Source organism: Mixophyes fleayi, chromosome 8 (genome assembly GCF_038048845.1).
Source record: "Mixophyes fleayi isolate aMixFle1 chromosome 8, aMixFle1.hap1, whole genome shotgun sequence".
Lineage (NCBI taxonomy): Eukaryota > Metazoa > Chordata > Amphibia > Anura > Limnodynastidae > Mixophyes > Mixophyes fleayi.
Window position 1 is genome coordinate 104974052 of NC_134409.1, and position 16627 is coordinate 104990678.

Here is a 16627-nt window from a genome sequence, read left to right on the forward strand (position 1 = left end):
GCCCAATTCATAGACGGACCAGGGTAGAGTTGTTGCTGCCGGCTTGTTGTGGATGCGAGAAACATGATCCAATGACAGATGCGACTCAGAGAAGCGATGAGATAGGTATCTGAGCACATCACACCTGTGGTGGCAACCTATCCCACGAGAGAGGGTGTGGTGAAGAAAAACAGACTAAAAGGAACAAAAGAGGCGACAGAAATTGAAGAGAGGGGAATTATTAAAAAGTAATTGGTGGCAGACAGAGACAAGAGTGGAACGAATCGTGCACAGTAACGATAACGGCGCTGGATCTATATAGGGGCCCAGAGTTCTGTAGGATTTAGAATTAGAGTTTTGATCTTAATATAACTTGACTTTATTTTACTGCGTTAGGATCTGAAAAACTTCAGTAGCGTCTCAGAGATACACAGGTATCAGATACTGTGATCGGGAAACAGAAGATGATGCAGGGACCACAGCCTGCGTTTGACAGTGAGGTTGCCATACAGCGAGCTGCGTTTGAGGAGGGGAAGTGGGTGCGTTTGAATGTTGGTGGCACAGTATTCCTCACTACCAAACAGACCCTGTGCCAGGAACCCAACTCCTTTCTTTGCCGGCTCTGTCAGGAGTCCCAGTTGCTGTCTGAGACGGTGAGACACACAGACTGTATCTCTCCTTTGTTTGTACCTGTCTGATGATATACCAACCTTGTCATTTCACCTCATGCTGTCAGTCAGTTCTGCTTCATCATGCATCCATGTGTTTTATTTAATATCCATCCTTCTTATCTCGTCTACATCTTTTTCTGACTCAGCAATTTTCTTTTATACTCTGTTTAGGACGAGACAGGGGCATTTCTTATTGACAGGGACCCGTCTTATTTTGATGCAATCTTAAGGTACTTGCGGTATGGCAAACTGATAATAGACAAGAATATTTCCATTGAAGGTAAACCCTGCAGTCTCTTTAATTAACCACTTGTGCTTTAAATGTGTGTGTGACTGAGAGTTACCTAACTTTCTGTCTGCATGTTTGTCTCTACAAATATTTAGTACAAATTGATTGACACTGTTGTGGGAGTGCTGTTTAGATAATGTTCTGCTTTGTTATACAGAAAACTTGTTTTTCATAATATGTGCTGGAAATAGTGTAGTCTCCAACTGTACACTCACAACAGGTCATATAGTCATATAATACAATGGAGCTTATAGGGGTATTATACAATCTGGGGGGGGGGGGGGGGGGGGGGGGGGACAAATGCATACCAGTGAGGTTGCTGTCTTTTCTATTAGGTGTCATGTTAAAACTTTAAAACTTGGACAAAGTAAGTGGAAATAACTCAGTTAAGCATTCATAAAAAAATAAACCATTCCCAAATAATATACATATATCATTACTTACCTCTGGTACATTACATTTATTTTCAACAGTCTGCAAGAGGAATCTTTCATTAAAGGGAAATTTCATCTTTTTATACTGGGGTTTATCACTCTTATCACAGATCAGTACATTGGTATGTGTCATTATCTCCAACCCTCTTCACTTGTACAATACAGCTGATACCATACCAATTTATATTCAGAGTCAAGGAGAGGACCATTGCTAGACAGTTGCATATAAATGAGGAGTTAGTACACTGACTCTCAACACTTGTCAAATCAGGGGTCATCAGTCAGGGAGGATTTGTATCCTTACTCTCATGCAGCTCTCCTGTAGTGACTTTTGTATAATGGAGTACATGAGACAGCTGGTAGTGGTCCTACAGGCAAACCCCACATTAGCCTGTGGAAGTGGGGTTTATGTCCCTCCAAATGTGAAAGATCCATTAAGAATTCAGCTGTGTTAGAATTGCCATATAAGTTCCTGCTTGAAAGTAGGAGATCTCTCTGGAAGTCTTCAATATTGTTCATAATTAGCTGACTATGGCCAGTGTAGTCTGTAAAGCATTTAGACATCAACTTAGAATAACTGCATGTATGTACATACTACAATGTGAATAAACAGATTAAAGCTCTCTTAGTAAATTAAGATGCACTGCTGGCCACCTATGTATGATATACATGCTATTGGTAGCCATAATTTGGAGTCTCATTGTAGTGGCGCACTAACACTTATAGGAACAGCTAAAGCAAGTTTTAAATATCTGTTACTTTTCATTGGTTTACGCTGAAGTTTCTTGAGAATGCTCAATTCCATTGAGTTGCCTTAGTGCATTTGTTGATATAGCTTTATTCAGAGGTGATCTTCGTGGACGTTATGCCGGGATGACAAGCCCCCACGAAATTACAAAAATTTCCAAAAACACCATTGAAAGTCAGGTTTATTGGTGTTGCTTGTGATGAGACCAGGTACCTTTCATAACAGAAATTCACCCCATAGGGTAAATGTATCAAACCTTCTAAACAGGAAAAGTGGAGGTATTGGCTATAGTAACCAATCAGATTTTAACTATCATTTATCTACTACATTCTAGAACATGGTAGGTAGAGTCTGTTTGATTGCTATGGGCAACATTTCCACTTTTACCCTCATGTCTCATTTATTATTTTGTATTTCACCAAAATCATCTGCTGTCGTTCAATATGTCTGCCTGGTCTTTCTTCTACCAACTAGCTGATTAAAAGTCACAGAGTTGCTAACCATGGGTTTGATGCACCCTTTATGAAATATAAAATTGACACTATGGGTTAGATTTACTAAGCTGCGAGTTTGAAAAACTGGGGATGTTGCCTACAGCAACCAATCAGATTCTAGCTGTCATTTTGTAGAAAGTACTAAATAAATGAAAGCTAGAATCTGATTGGTTGCTATAGGCAACATCCCCACTTTTTCAAACCCGCAGCTTAGTAAATCTAGCCCTGTATTTCTCTTTTCCTAAATACATTACCCCCATTTTCTCAAATTCTAGTAGTAGGAATTTATACAGTAAAGTGTCTTGAACAAGTCTATTATTTTTTTTGTTTCCTCCCTTCATTTATAATATTCTTTGGATAAATCTTCCATTGGATCTGCCTGTTCTTGTCGATAACTCCCTGTTCCACTTCTGTCTGCTAGGGGTATTAGAAGAGGCCGAGTTTTACAACATTGCTACTTTGGTCAAAATCATCCATGATAGGATGGAACAGGCCGAAGTCAATAAGGTAAAAATACTCAATACATTACAATATCTATCTCTTTTTTATAAATAGTATGTATTTTGAAACTCCAACTTCCATTAATCTATTCTTGTCGTTCATGGTTGTTAGGCCAGCTAGACATTCTCCCATCAGTTCTATCATGTAATATTTTGTTGATTGGGAGTCACCAAGATGCTCTGCCTCAAAGTGGGCAGTAATATACTATATATATTGTGAACAAAATACTTTAGTCAAATGTTCGACATTAGTCTGCAATATTCAAAACATTTTATTACAGCCAATGTGAAATGTAAACATTAAATAAGTCAGTCCTGTCATATAATAAATGGGTGTTTTCATGCAGAACAGTTTATGACTTGATTAGAATGATGTTCCCTGGAACTATCATAGAATCTAACGATGCAGAAGGTAAAAGTAGACATCATTGCCTAGGCAAATCAAGATATTATAAAAGTAGATGACATGTCCACTTCGTTTTTCAGACAGTGTCTAATTTCCATTTGATAATAAAAATAGATTTGTAAGCACTTTTATTTATTTTTCTGATACCTGGGTGTAAAACAGAATTTCCTCTACGTTACTAAACGGTAACAGTTTTGCATAGTGCTACAAAACAGTTATTATATAAACCATAAGTTGCAAGTCACGTTCTCTTTATGGAAAGGAGCTGTTCATCCCGTACTATATACAAATTCTTTATCTTACGTTACACCTTATTGTGAATGTGTAAATGGAGTCTTCACACCCTAGTTGCTGTTATGTAATCTTACATAAAATTCAGGTAAGCTGTGGATGCTTGTGACTGACAGAGTACAGCTTCGTTGCATCGTTTCTGTGAGCTATTGGCCTCGCCCAAGTAATAAACTTTGTCTGCCAAAATGCAATAAAGGTCATTTTTACTTAATTTGTTTTTGTTATATCACCTTAGTTGTGATTGGGCCAGTATTATGAGTAGATCAGAAGTATGAGCTGCTAGAATTATAAAGTTGTGAAAAATTCTCTAACCTATAGTGTTCTGTGCTTGACATTTAGCTGGGATCATTACTTATGTGCCCATCAGTATTGAGGAAGAGCTAGAAAGGAAAAAGCAAGTAACAGTACCCTGTAAAAATTGCAAAAGGTCATAAAACATTTTTTTTCTGTCTGAATGCATCCAATTTACCAAAGTCCACCAAAATATATTTGTCAGCTAAGCAACGGTTATTGCCAAAGAACTTTTGTACTTTAATGTGTGGTTATAAGTTATTGTTTAAAAAGAGAACTGAGTGAATTTATATATTTAATGTGATTGTTTTTTTCTATTTAATTAGCAAAATTACCGGCCTTTCTGGTATAAATACATGAATTTGATAGACATTTGCAAACTAAGGGGGAATAAAGTGTGGTTAAAGGAACAGAGAGCCAGAAATATGGCTCAGGGCTGGTGTTGGGGTGTGGGAAGAGACTATGCAGTTGCCCTGGACTTTACATATTAGATTTGGCACCAGATATTGCATTGATTATTAGACTTGACTGCATATTAGACATGGTACCTGGTATTGCACTGCTTATTAGACTTGGCACCAAATATGGCACTGTATAGTAGGCTTTCATAAAATATATGGCTCTGCATATTATATTTGGCACTAGATAAGGCTCTGCATATTAGACTTAGAAGGAGATAAGGCTCTGCATATTAGACTTAGAAGGAGATAAGGCTCTGCATATTAGACTTAGAAGGAGACAAGGCTCTGCATATTAGCTTTAGAACTAGATAAGGCTCTGCATATTAGCCTTAGAACCAGATAAGGCTCTGCATTTTAGTCTTAGAGCCAGACAAGGTTCTGCATATTAGACTTAGAAGGAGACAAGGTTCTGCATATTAGCCTTAGAACTAGATAAGGCTCTGCATATTAGCCTTAGAACCAGATAAGGCTCTACATTTTAGTCTTAGAACCAGATAAAGCTCTGCATTTTAGTCTTAGAGCCAGATAAGACTCTGCACATTAGACCTAGAACCAGATAAGACTCTGCACATTAGACCTAGAACCAGATAAGGCTCTGCACATTAAACTTGGAACCAGATAAGGCTCTGCATATTAGACTTAAAACCAGATAAGGCTCTGCATATTAGACATGGAACCAGATATGGCTCAACTTTATATACTTGGCAGCAGATATAGCAGATCATAATCTTTGGAGCTGACTCCTAGAATTTAGACATGTTTGTGAGACCTTCTTATACTGCAAGAGCCTCTGGAGCCTCCCCTGCTGTTGTTTTACTGAACGGAGCTGAACCGGGAAGCTGCTGTACAGCAGGCATTTGAGGCTCTTGGGGAAATTTGCAGGTGTGATTAGCTGCTGATATTTTTTCTTTTAAATCAGAAATGCACGTGCTATGCAGCTGCATTGGAGAAAGGGGCATAGTTAATAATAACTTTTGGGAAAAGAAAAGACTGGGGATCTGTGCAATTGGTGATATCTGTAGTGGGGTCTGTATATTGTAACTGACAAGAGGTATGTGCAGTAATTGCACTTAATCGCTGGTTCAGCATTTACAGTGTAGGGTGCTTCACCATGATTTCTATGCGTTGCAACATTTAATCTACAATTGTCTATAGTATGTCTGCCACATTTGTCAGACTAGTCAAATAAAGCTAGTTGGCAAACATAGAACCAGAAAACAGTATTTCAACACTTGCCCGTTCAAATAATGATGAAGAATTTTTTTAGGTTACAGTGCTATTAAATGAACTAATGTGATTACTTTCTATGAAAAATTGCCAACTATCGATCATGGTTTTTAACTGGATAGTGACATGGATGTCCAGTTTCTAGAAAGGTTGTTGAGACATCTAGGCAAAGAATATGAAATAACAAAAAAAATCCCCCAACCAAATCCCCCAACCAAAGAGCATCTTTCATAATTGAATAGAAGAACATTTGTCTCAGGAATATAAATTAGTGAAGGTATCCAATTTGAACCTGTGCAAAGTGCTCACATGAAGAACTAATCAACAGAGAACTGCACAGCCAGATCTGGGTATTTATATGAAAAATGCTTTAAAGAAAAAGGTGTTGGTGCTCATAGTAACCAATCAGATGTTAGCTTTGATTTTCTAAAGTGTACTAGATATATACACCGATCAGCCACAACATTAAAACCACTGACAAGTGAAGTGAATATTACAGGAAGCAAGTGAACAGTCAGTTCTTGAAGTTGATGTGTTGGAAGCAGGAAAAATGGGCAATCGTAAGGATATGAGAGACTTTGAGACAGACCAAATTGTCATGGTAGGTCGTGTGGGGTGTTCCTGGAACTTCTCAAAAGTGGTCCATGAAAGGACAACCATTGACCCGCCGACTGGGTCATGGGTGCCCAAGGCTCATTGATGTGCAAGCGGGACGAAGGCTAGCCTGGTTCAATCCCACAGAAGAGCTACTGTAGCACAAATTGCTGAAAAAGTTAATGCTGGCTATGAGAAGCCAGCGGAGGCAGTGTGATGCTCTGGGCAATGTTCTGCTGGGAAACCGTGCGTCCTGCATTCATGTGGATGTTACTTTGACACGTACCACCTTCCTAAACATATTTGCAGACCAAGTACACCCCTTCATGGCAACGGTATTCCATGATGGCAGTGGCTTCTTTCAGCAGGATAATTCGATCTGCCACACTGCAAACATTGTTCAGGAATTGGTTGAGGAACTTGACAAAGAGTTCAAGGTGTCGACTTGGCCTCTAAACTCTCCAGAGCTCAGTCCGATCGAGCATCTGTGAGATGTGCTGGAAAAATATGTCCGAGCCAGGGGAGGCCCCATCTCACAACTTCCAGGACTTAAAGGATCTGCTGCTAACATTGTGATGCCAGATAACACAGGACATCTTCAGGGGTCTTGTGGAGTCCATGCCTTGACGGGTCACAGCTGTTTTGACGGCACATCGGGGACCTATACAATATGAGGTAATGCTGTGGCTAATTGGTGTGTGTGTGTATTTATCTATCTATCTATCTATATATATGCTCATGTAAAGTTGGATCTAAACTGCACTTTCAACGTATAGTAGGCTTTAATTACTTCTGCACATGATCGCAAAGCACTAGTTACGCTTGCAGCTATATGTAGCCTGAGTTGCATAATGCACTTACGGCTGCTTGCGGATGTGAACTGATGTCCATCACCTTAGAAGCGTCTGTCTCATCACAGCCGTGTAAGCAGTGTCTTTTTTGGGATGCAATTTCTGTCTGCATTTTGGACAGAAACTGCGTCCACCTTAACACTAGGCCCATAATATGTAAAATGACTGTTACAATCTTGTTGCTACAGCCAACCTCACGTTTTTCTTAGCAACCTAAGGAACAGTCCTCTTAGCATCACCATCTTTTTTTTAATAGTGTCAGATTGCAAAACGTATTAAAAGTTCTAGTGAAAATGCTGACGAGGAGTCCTGGGTACATGGAAAATGCAGGATTATTGGAAATTCACCTGACAACTCCAGCATGGTGTCCAGATATCATACCATTCTATCAATAGGTCATCGACGGAGCTTTTTACATTCATTTCAGTAGAGTTATTAACACATCTGGTGAAACAACAGGTAATTAAATGGGCCCATTCTTTTCAATGTTTTTACATACATAAAAGTTTGGGGTATTATTTCATCTCACTGGTTGTGAACTAATCTCTAGTGGCTTAAACCTTTGAAAACATTTTAATGATTTCCAAGCTCAGTTTACTACAACAGTCTTTCATTCTTTTATTGGTGATTTCAAAGATTTTGTGAGGTGCAAAGATTTTTTGGGGTGAAGCTTTTGAAAACTGGTGATTCAAAGGTCGGGTTGCCTTTAATAGATATGGTGCTTAGGAACTGGACAGGTAGGTCAATAAATATTCATGCAAAGGTTCATAAAGGTTACGTGAAGGACCACAAGTAATAATGTAATATTCCTGACTGTGTAAAGTGCTCAAAAGTCTATAATGTGTGTTATGCAATTTTCTGCATATAGGCATATAGAGGTCTATTTTGGAGCTTGATATTTAGGGCAAAATCGCAGTCCACATAGACATCTATGGGGACTGGATTGGCGATTTAAAAGGCTGAGACCACAGCAGATATCATAGATGCGACCATCCATTAATAAATAGCCTCATTATTATTTCTATATTTTAGAACTGCAGTTTTTGGGGATTATAGGTTGATAAATTGGCTCCAAAGTCATTTATTCAAACCTCCAACCTTTTCATTGTTTCACTATTTATAATCTGATGTTATAAACTCCCTATTTCTTATCCTTACAGCCTCATTATCAAAACACATTTTTCTCTCAGCCCCAACAGAAACACGTTTATCGGGTCCTGCAGTGTCAAGAGGCAGAGTTGGCTCAGATGGTCTCCACCATGTCTGACAGCTGGAAATTTGAGCAGGTAAAGATCACTCTGTGTAAAGACAGCTACATGGGAATATATCAGCTTCAATTCTTATATATGTAATATATGTAATACATCCTATATCTTGACACTGATATAATAATGTACATCTCATAATAACATATTTTATCGTGGCTCAGTATATAGTGCTCTAGAACATTACAAAGCAAAATAACGCCAATCATTATCATCCCAACACAGTACAGCTTTCAATAAAACATGAATGGCTATAAGTCACTACCCAGTTGTAGTGTAACGTCAAGTTCAACCTTTGCCAGGAAAGTTCATTTGTAGCCATGGTTGACAAAAGCCATCCTATAGTTATCCTGATAAGAGAAGCGGATTTTCACTTGATTAAAAACTGAATATTGGGAATGTTGTCTTACCGTCTTCTAGGCTGTCTGTCCAGCAGTTAGAATTATATAATTCCTCTATGCTCCTTTAAACATTACATTAGAACCTACAGATTTGTGAGTAACATGCTCCCTCATAGTATGTCAGAGCACCAGAATAAATGCTCCCTATAGCAGTACACCCCTTGAGTTCCCTTGTCTCATCTTTTACATAATCACGATAGCAGTAAGAGATTAAATTTTTTGCCCCAATGTCATCTTTTGTTGCTGACCTATATCAACACATCCACTATTGCAGTAGCCCTCCATTGTTTAATGGACTTACTGTCAAGGTTGACAGTTGTCCTTTGCAACTGACACCATCGTATTTGACATAGTATAAAAGCTTGAACAAAACATCAGTCTTTAACCAATGCCTTCCTCCACATCCAAGTTACACTCCTCCCTGTTACAATACTTGCACAACTTAGCTAGTTTATCAATGTTTATTCTCCTTAAGACAGTGGGTTGGTCAAAATAAATATCTTGTCTTAATTGTATGGTCTGTACACATTGGGCCTGATTCATTAAGGAAAGTTAAACAAAAGTAAGTAAGTAAGGCAAAACCATGTTGCATTGGAGGGGGAGGTAAATTTAAAATGTGATGCCAGATTGATATTTTGGGTAGATCATGTCCTAGATCAACTTTAAATTTCAGGGTACAAATTAGCTATCAAGTATTTGTGTGCTACATGAAAAAACAGACAGTGTTTTCCTTATGTGCAAAATAATAAACTAATTTGCATCCCTTGCATTGCAACATGGTTTTGTCCAGAAAACTTGAGTAAGTAAACTTGCTGAATTTTTTGCTTAACTTTTCTTAATGAATCAGTCCCATCATTGCTAACTAAACACAGTAGACTTTGTGTCCTGGATGGGTTATTCACCTGAAGCATTGTGTGCACCTGTTGAAACAAAACAAATATATTTTTTTTAAGCTTTGAAATATCTGTTCTCTGCGCTTCTGGCTGGTGTTATTTACAAAATATTTAGTTGCCTGCAGGTAACTTTACGTAAGCCAACATTAGCAATCTTTGAAAATGATACACGTTTGGTATTTAATTCCATGAGATTTATCAAGAATGTATAGTCAGATGACTTCAATAGTTATCAGGTGACTGGTAATATGCGGCATATTTTCTACAGTCTGTAAAATTGATGATCACTTTCCTGTTCACACCTTCCCCAATTCTTTTGTTTCCAGGCTTAGGTGTCTGAGTTATGTCACTTCATCATCATCATCATCATTTATTTATATAGTGCCACTAATTCCGCAGCGCTGTACAGAGAACTCATTCACATCAGTCATTCACTTCCAAAACTATGTCATAATTTGCATTTCTGCAGCATTTTATACATTCCTATGAAATGGAAATCTGGTTCACTGTGTTGCCTCCATTTATCCAATGTGTGAATAAGCTAGGTTTCATGGAATTTCAGGCTTTTACACCATCTAAATACTTGCTGCACAGTTTTTGTGAGCACACTGGGAAGAGAGGCAAAAGAAGATTTACTGTAGTTCAGGGGGATTGCAAGTGAATCTTAGGCCCATAACTGACCTATAAAGTCTTAATTACTAATAAACCATATCTTGAAACACAACCAGAGAAGAAATAAGCCAGCTCTCGGTTAATCTCATATTATATATGGTACCAGATGCATGGCAATATAAATGCTTCTATGTATACAAAACACAAAGACAGTTGCTGTCAGTGGTTATCCTTAACACTGCACATCTGTGTATGTATAGCAAAATGAAAATATAAGGTATTGGTTCATAATTTTTATCAAAACATTTAAGCCTGCATCCCAGCATCAAGATTACCTCATTGTATGCAAGTCCTACACTGACCTGTATGCATCAAACACCATTAAGATGATGATGATGATTAAGATGCAGTTAAAATTAGATGCACTCACTTCCCAGGTATAGGACTTACCTTAGGAAGGGCTGGCTTGTGAGCCAACCCAAAAGAGCCTTAAATAGGTCTCATAGACAGCTGCCATCATGTCTCATTTCTATTCCTGGGGAAAAACACTCACGTTACAGCTACCTTCAGGTTAAATTGTGACACTGCTTCTAAGACTATTGCTAATCTGGTCACTAGATTATTGTAGCATCCACTACCCCAGGCAGTGAAGATAAGCGGTGGTAGTCAGCATATCGATGATGACTACCACGACAATACTTACCCCGATGTGGTGACCCTGAACGGCTCCTTCCCAACCTGGCTCCAGGACGACTGCTGTGACCGGCGACTGCAAGAGATCGTGACCGATGAAGAATCCGACGCTCTTTTCCTTGCTGTTAAGGTGGAAATGTAAGTGTGACAATATACTTTGCTTAGCGTTGTAGATTGTGGATGGCCGCATAGAAACATTTACACCTTATCAGCAAGGAAAGGAGCGTTGCGGTTGGCAGTGACGTCATCAAAACTGTTCGGATTCTTCAGAGGTTGCGATCCCTTGCTGTCGCCGGTCACAGCAGTCGTCCTGGAGCCAGGTTGGTAAGGAGCCGTTCAGGGGTCACCACGTTGGGGTAAGTATTGTCGGAATAATGGCAACGATTATTCCATACCCCACCCAAGATAAGGCTAATTGGAAAGCAGATACAGGCATGTTTGGTGTTATTGTGTTTGGTCTTTACAGCTGTTGAATGTGGGGTCGCCGTACAATTACAGTAGTGAGGGACAGCCTGAATTTCTATGTGTGGTGTCCAAGGAACTTCCGAACAAGTTGAAGACATGTGTACCTGAGGCTTGCAGCACAGCACAGGTAAACTCAAAACTCATTTAAGCATAGAAAGGACATTGTAACCCTTGTTACCTGTTAATTTGAGATTTAATAATAAATGGGAAAAACACATGCTCGTGGCCCACCTTAATAGGAATTATAGGTCCTTCCCAGCATAGTAATAATAGGTCCTTGGAAATACTGACTGAGGAAGTTTGATTAAGAAAGTCATACTCTGCCGTAAGCTTAAGTAAGAAACAAAAACCAATGTTAACCTCAGCCTTAACCTAATTCTATTGCTTGTCCTAGTTCTAAAATAGCTATCTCACAATCTAACCCTAAGCCAAGCCTTACCCTGTGCTGCTATAGTAAACCTAGCCCAAGTGCTACACGTATACCTCTCACTAAAATAACTGGATTCACCTTCAAAATTATAAAAATGCAAAAAAACTGTAATATGGAATAATTTGTACAAGTGGAATCTAAAACAATGATTCTGATTCATGTTCGGACAAAAGCCTGTTTGCATTGCTAATCTTGCATGAAATAGCTTTGCAAGAGCTCGCATGCTCAGAAACGGACCTTACACCAATGAACGCAGTTAATATTCAAATGCAAATGACACTTGTTTCTGCCTACGACTTGTAGGGAGTAACGGGGGTGGCAAGGGGTGGATGGTCCTAGGCACTGTACAATAAAGGCGTGCCAATGCAGATATGATAGATTCAAGGCCCAGGCTTCTCTTGCGCTTAGTACCAGCCGTATCATTTGCACCAGCTGCAGGGCAGGTGTAAGTGTCGACTGATAGTACTAACTGGCACGGCATAGTCTTTGTTTGAAAAAGAACACATATGCGTACCACTAGCTGGCACAGAACATGTGTGTGCAAGTAAGGTAGAAATTAAAAACGTATTGTATTTACAGTACATATTAAGAACATCTTGATATGTATTTAATGTAAAAAACATAAAAATTTTTAACATTTAACCGAAAAGCATCTTGAGATTTGCTTGGATTTGAATACAGCCGGAACTATGCTTGCGTTCCATGCTTTTCTTTACTCAGGCCCAATGTGTATAATGCTAATTGACATTGTAAAGTATCGCATTCAGTTCCAGGTTGCCCCATGTGTACTGCAGCCAGGAGAGAGCTCAGTTATCCCTGATCCTGGTTATCCTGTTGTGATATCAGCAACATGTAGACATGTTCTGCGGACATGTGGTGCTCTGAGAATGAAAGAGCAGTGATGCATCCACACGCGTTTTACTCTGCTCTATAAAGAGATTGTGTACCTAATTTCATGCATCACCTGTAATCATATGTTACCTGTGACTGGATGGGCTTACTTCACCACCCGGTCTGTTGGGGGAAGAAGGGTGACGGGATGTTCTTCCTGCAGAGTTTATCTGGGTTTCTTTCTCACCGTCAGTAACTGACTGTTACTGACCACTCTTACAGGTGTCATCTTGCCACCAGACCATTGCCAACTGTGAATACCAACTGCACAATAGTTGTAGGAGATTTAGCTGCCACCACTATGCTCCTTTGTGGAACTGCTTACTTCTGGGGTAGCTGGTATAGCTGCTTCGGCGTCTCTTTGCTGTGGGTTGGCTGGTACCTCCTGTCCGCTTACTATGGATCAGGACTGCTTGGTAGCAGGAAGAGCTTTGACACAGAAATGCTGGGTTCAGCACAGGACAGCCGGGAAATGAATTGGAGTGTAAGCTCTTATCTGTTGGTCACAGGATACAGGAGGCAATAAGCTTCAGGGAGAATCTTCAAGCAGTGATGTTTATTTGCTCAAGGGCTCATTACAAAGACCTTTACACACTATTTGGAGGTACTTGTGATTATCCAGAAGTACAGATGGTATAATACAGTTAAACTACAAATTACAGCTCTTTTATACTGTTTCTGACACATGGTGGCAGGGGTTAACCCATCCCCCTGATCCTAGCTGGCACCACAACGTCTGAGATATTACATTCAATGATTAGCATCAGGGTGTAATATGTTCTCTAAACTTGAATTTAAATGCAATTTAAACTTAACAAAACTTACATCAATCTTGGATTTCCTAAATTACTTGCTGTTAGGATTCCTATCTCTCTAAAACACAGGGTGAAAGTCTAGCGACCTTCTTCTGTGCATTCAGGCTAAAAAAAGGTCTTGGCCACCCACAAATGAAAAGGCCTAATTAGCATGGGACTTTTCCGCCAACACAAGCCTACTGCATCAGAAATCAATACATTTGTAATACAAGAATCAGTACATTTGCAATGATATACATCAGCACACTTGGTCCACTAATTGAAATAAATATATACAATAAATTATTTATAAGTGATCCAGCCACATTATGCAGGATTGTGAATTGTAAAGGCTATTAATATTATCTGATCATTAATAATGTTATGAAGTAGAAGATTGTAGAAATAACGTGGAATACATCCCTTCAGCAAAATATTGTTATCCTCTAGTCATGTTATTGTAGAATATGGTGTGTATTTAATGAAATGATACTGATATAACAATTAGACTATATGAAATTGCACTAAGGAAAAATGATAATGGTTTTGTATATATCCCCCACTATTATGTAAATGGAGATGTTCAGGCTATAATGTGCTGTTCTCTCTATACTTGGTATCCAGTACAAATTTCAACTCTTCCTGAAAACACAGCAACCTGGGTTAACCCATCATTCACACATAGCATCCTGCTTTAGCCCCAGATTGTCCTCTGCGGTACACAGCATCCTGTGCCAAGATCTGCACCATTCTCTACACTTCCTGTAACCAAGCAGAATAATTAACAAACCTCTTCACTCACTGCATAGCACACACAGAGGGCCTGATTCATTAAGGAGAGTTAAGCCATTTTAAATTTACCTACCCTCCAATGCAACATGGTTTTGCCTTCCTTGCTTACTTTTGCTTCACTTTACATTAATCCAGAATGATTTACTTACTGTGCCTCTGATCTCATTGTCCGGCAGAGCTGCGATATTGAACAGGATGAGGAGAATGTATTAAGCACAGTCTGTATTGTCCTCCAGGAGAGGGAAGGAGACAGCAGACAATAAACTCGTGTGAGTGTCCCCTTATGTCCACTGTCTTATCTGCACATATTACCCAATACGTTTTGTCTGTTTCGCTCTATCTCTTCCTGTTTCCACTCATAGAGCTCCTATCTAGTCTTGTATCTGTGATTCATACTTCAATCTCCTAATCCTGGTTAGAATGTACATATCTTCAGTCTTTTCCTGGCAGTGCTATGACCCGTCTCTCTTTCTGTATTTACACCTTTACACCTTCTTACCCCCATTTTTCATCTTTCTCCCTCTCTCTCTTACAGACATTATCCTCAGTGGCCATTGCCCTACAATCTCTTCCTTTGTCAATGAATATCTCTAATAAAGCACACATGTTCACACCATACTTGCCAACTGAGAGGGGGCGTGACTGGAGGGCGGGAGGGGGTGAGACTAGGCCATTTGCGCCATTTTGGCCCCCCCCCCCCCGCAAAACCGTAATTTACGACGCAGGGCCAAAATGATGCGATTGGCCTCGCCCCGCCCTCCAAAATGGCGTCAATCACCGAGAATCGCATCAAATGAAATCCAGGATGCGGGAGAAATGCCAACTCGCCCGGGAGACTGACCCGAATTTCGGGAGTCTCCCGGACATTCCGGGAGAGTTGGCAAGTATGGTTCCCACCAGTCAGTCTTATTGTTTATTTCTATGGACCTGGGAAAAACTTGTAATAAAATAACAACTTAATCAACAGTAGCTTGGTTAAATATCCATCTTTGTAAATATTGTTTACTGACAACTGTCTAAAAATGTACCGACGGGGCGTGGCCTGGACGCCATATCAAAGGGTCGATGTATTGCAGAGCGGCATTTAATATCATTTGGAGACACTTAATTTAACTGCCATCTTGCCGTAATAGAGGATAAACCCTCCAAGCATATTTAGAGCCTATCCGAGCCAAGTCACATGCTACACAGACCTGTCTGTCCCTCCCAAGCTACAGGGCCTGGTTGCCGGCAGGAACTACTACTTTCCGTGGCATGACCGCCCAGCAGACACCCTGCGTCGCCAAGTACACCTGACCCAGAAGGGCCTTATCGTCTTACCTGGAGCTGGACACAACTGGCGCCTTAACCGCTGATCAAGCGGTGCGCGGCCTACTACCAGCTCACAGCCGCGGCTCCAAGTGGCACAGACATACGATACGGTGAACTTCCGGTTCGGGCAACCCAACTTCCGGTCAGCGAGTCTGTGTGGGACACCCGTGGCGATCTCTGTGGAGATTTTGGGCTGTAACCCAGGGGCTGCCACACTTCTCACTAGCTCTACTTTCCCCACTGCTGAGCCACAGCTTAAATTTTCTGATTTGCTAGCCGGACGTCAGGGTTGCATAGACTCCCCGGGCACGGAACCCTGCAGTGACACACAGCCGCTCTAGTAGTGTAAAGGTCATAAGGGCCCCTTGCAGAGCATGTCACACTGTTGACTGGGCAGCCCAGCTCTTAGTGAAATTTGTTGAAAGTTTTGTGTCCTGAGCTACTTTTCAACGGGAACATATTGTGCTGAAAAATACCTGTATTCTGTAGCCGAGGCTGTGCCATCACCTGGTAATCATAACACGTTTTTACATTTGCTATACTCCTGCATCTACAAGTAAAGTACCTAACTGATACATAGCTGCACTAAGCAGGCATATGGAGTGAGCATGTCGGGCCCCTCTGCCCATGTCGCCCCGACTTCCTATTCAACCTACTAAAATGTCAGTCATAAGCATTTGACCTATTCTAGCAATATATAGCATTATACCTCTATTCTGGATAATCTGGTTTGTTTCATCTCTTGATATTGTCCCGCTCAGTCTTGACATGGCTCCTAAAAAAATAAAGGCTACTACATCTGCGTCACCAGTCCAATTTTTTAAGCCACAGAACACCACACCTC

The 16627-nt window shown here is 40.2% G+C and overlaps 1 protein-coding gene across 1 annotated transcript; it reads left to right on the top strand.

Moving 5' to 3' along the window:
* Positions 1-262: 262 nt before the first annotated feature.
* Positions 263-14792, top strand: KCTD17 (potassium channel tetramerization domain containing 17). The gene is made up of 6 exons (XM_075184103.1): positions 263-632; positions 822-930; positions 3037-3122; positions 8427-8522; positions 11567-11692; positions 14649-14792. Exons 1-6 carry the CDS (start codon positions 444-446, stop codon positions 14733-14735), a joined length of 693 nt encoding a protein of 230 aa, XP_075040204.1. The 5' UTR covers positions 263-443; the 3' UTR covers positions 14736-14792.
* Positions 14793-16627: the final 1835 nt, after the last annotated feature.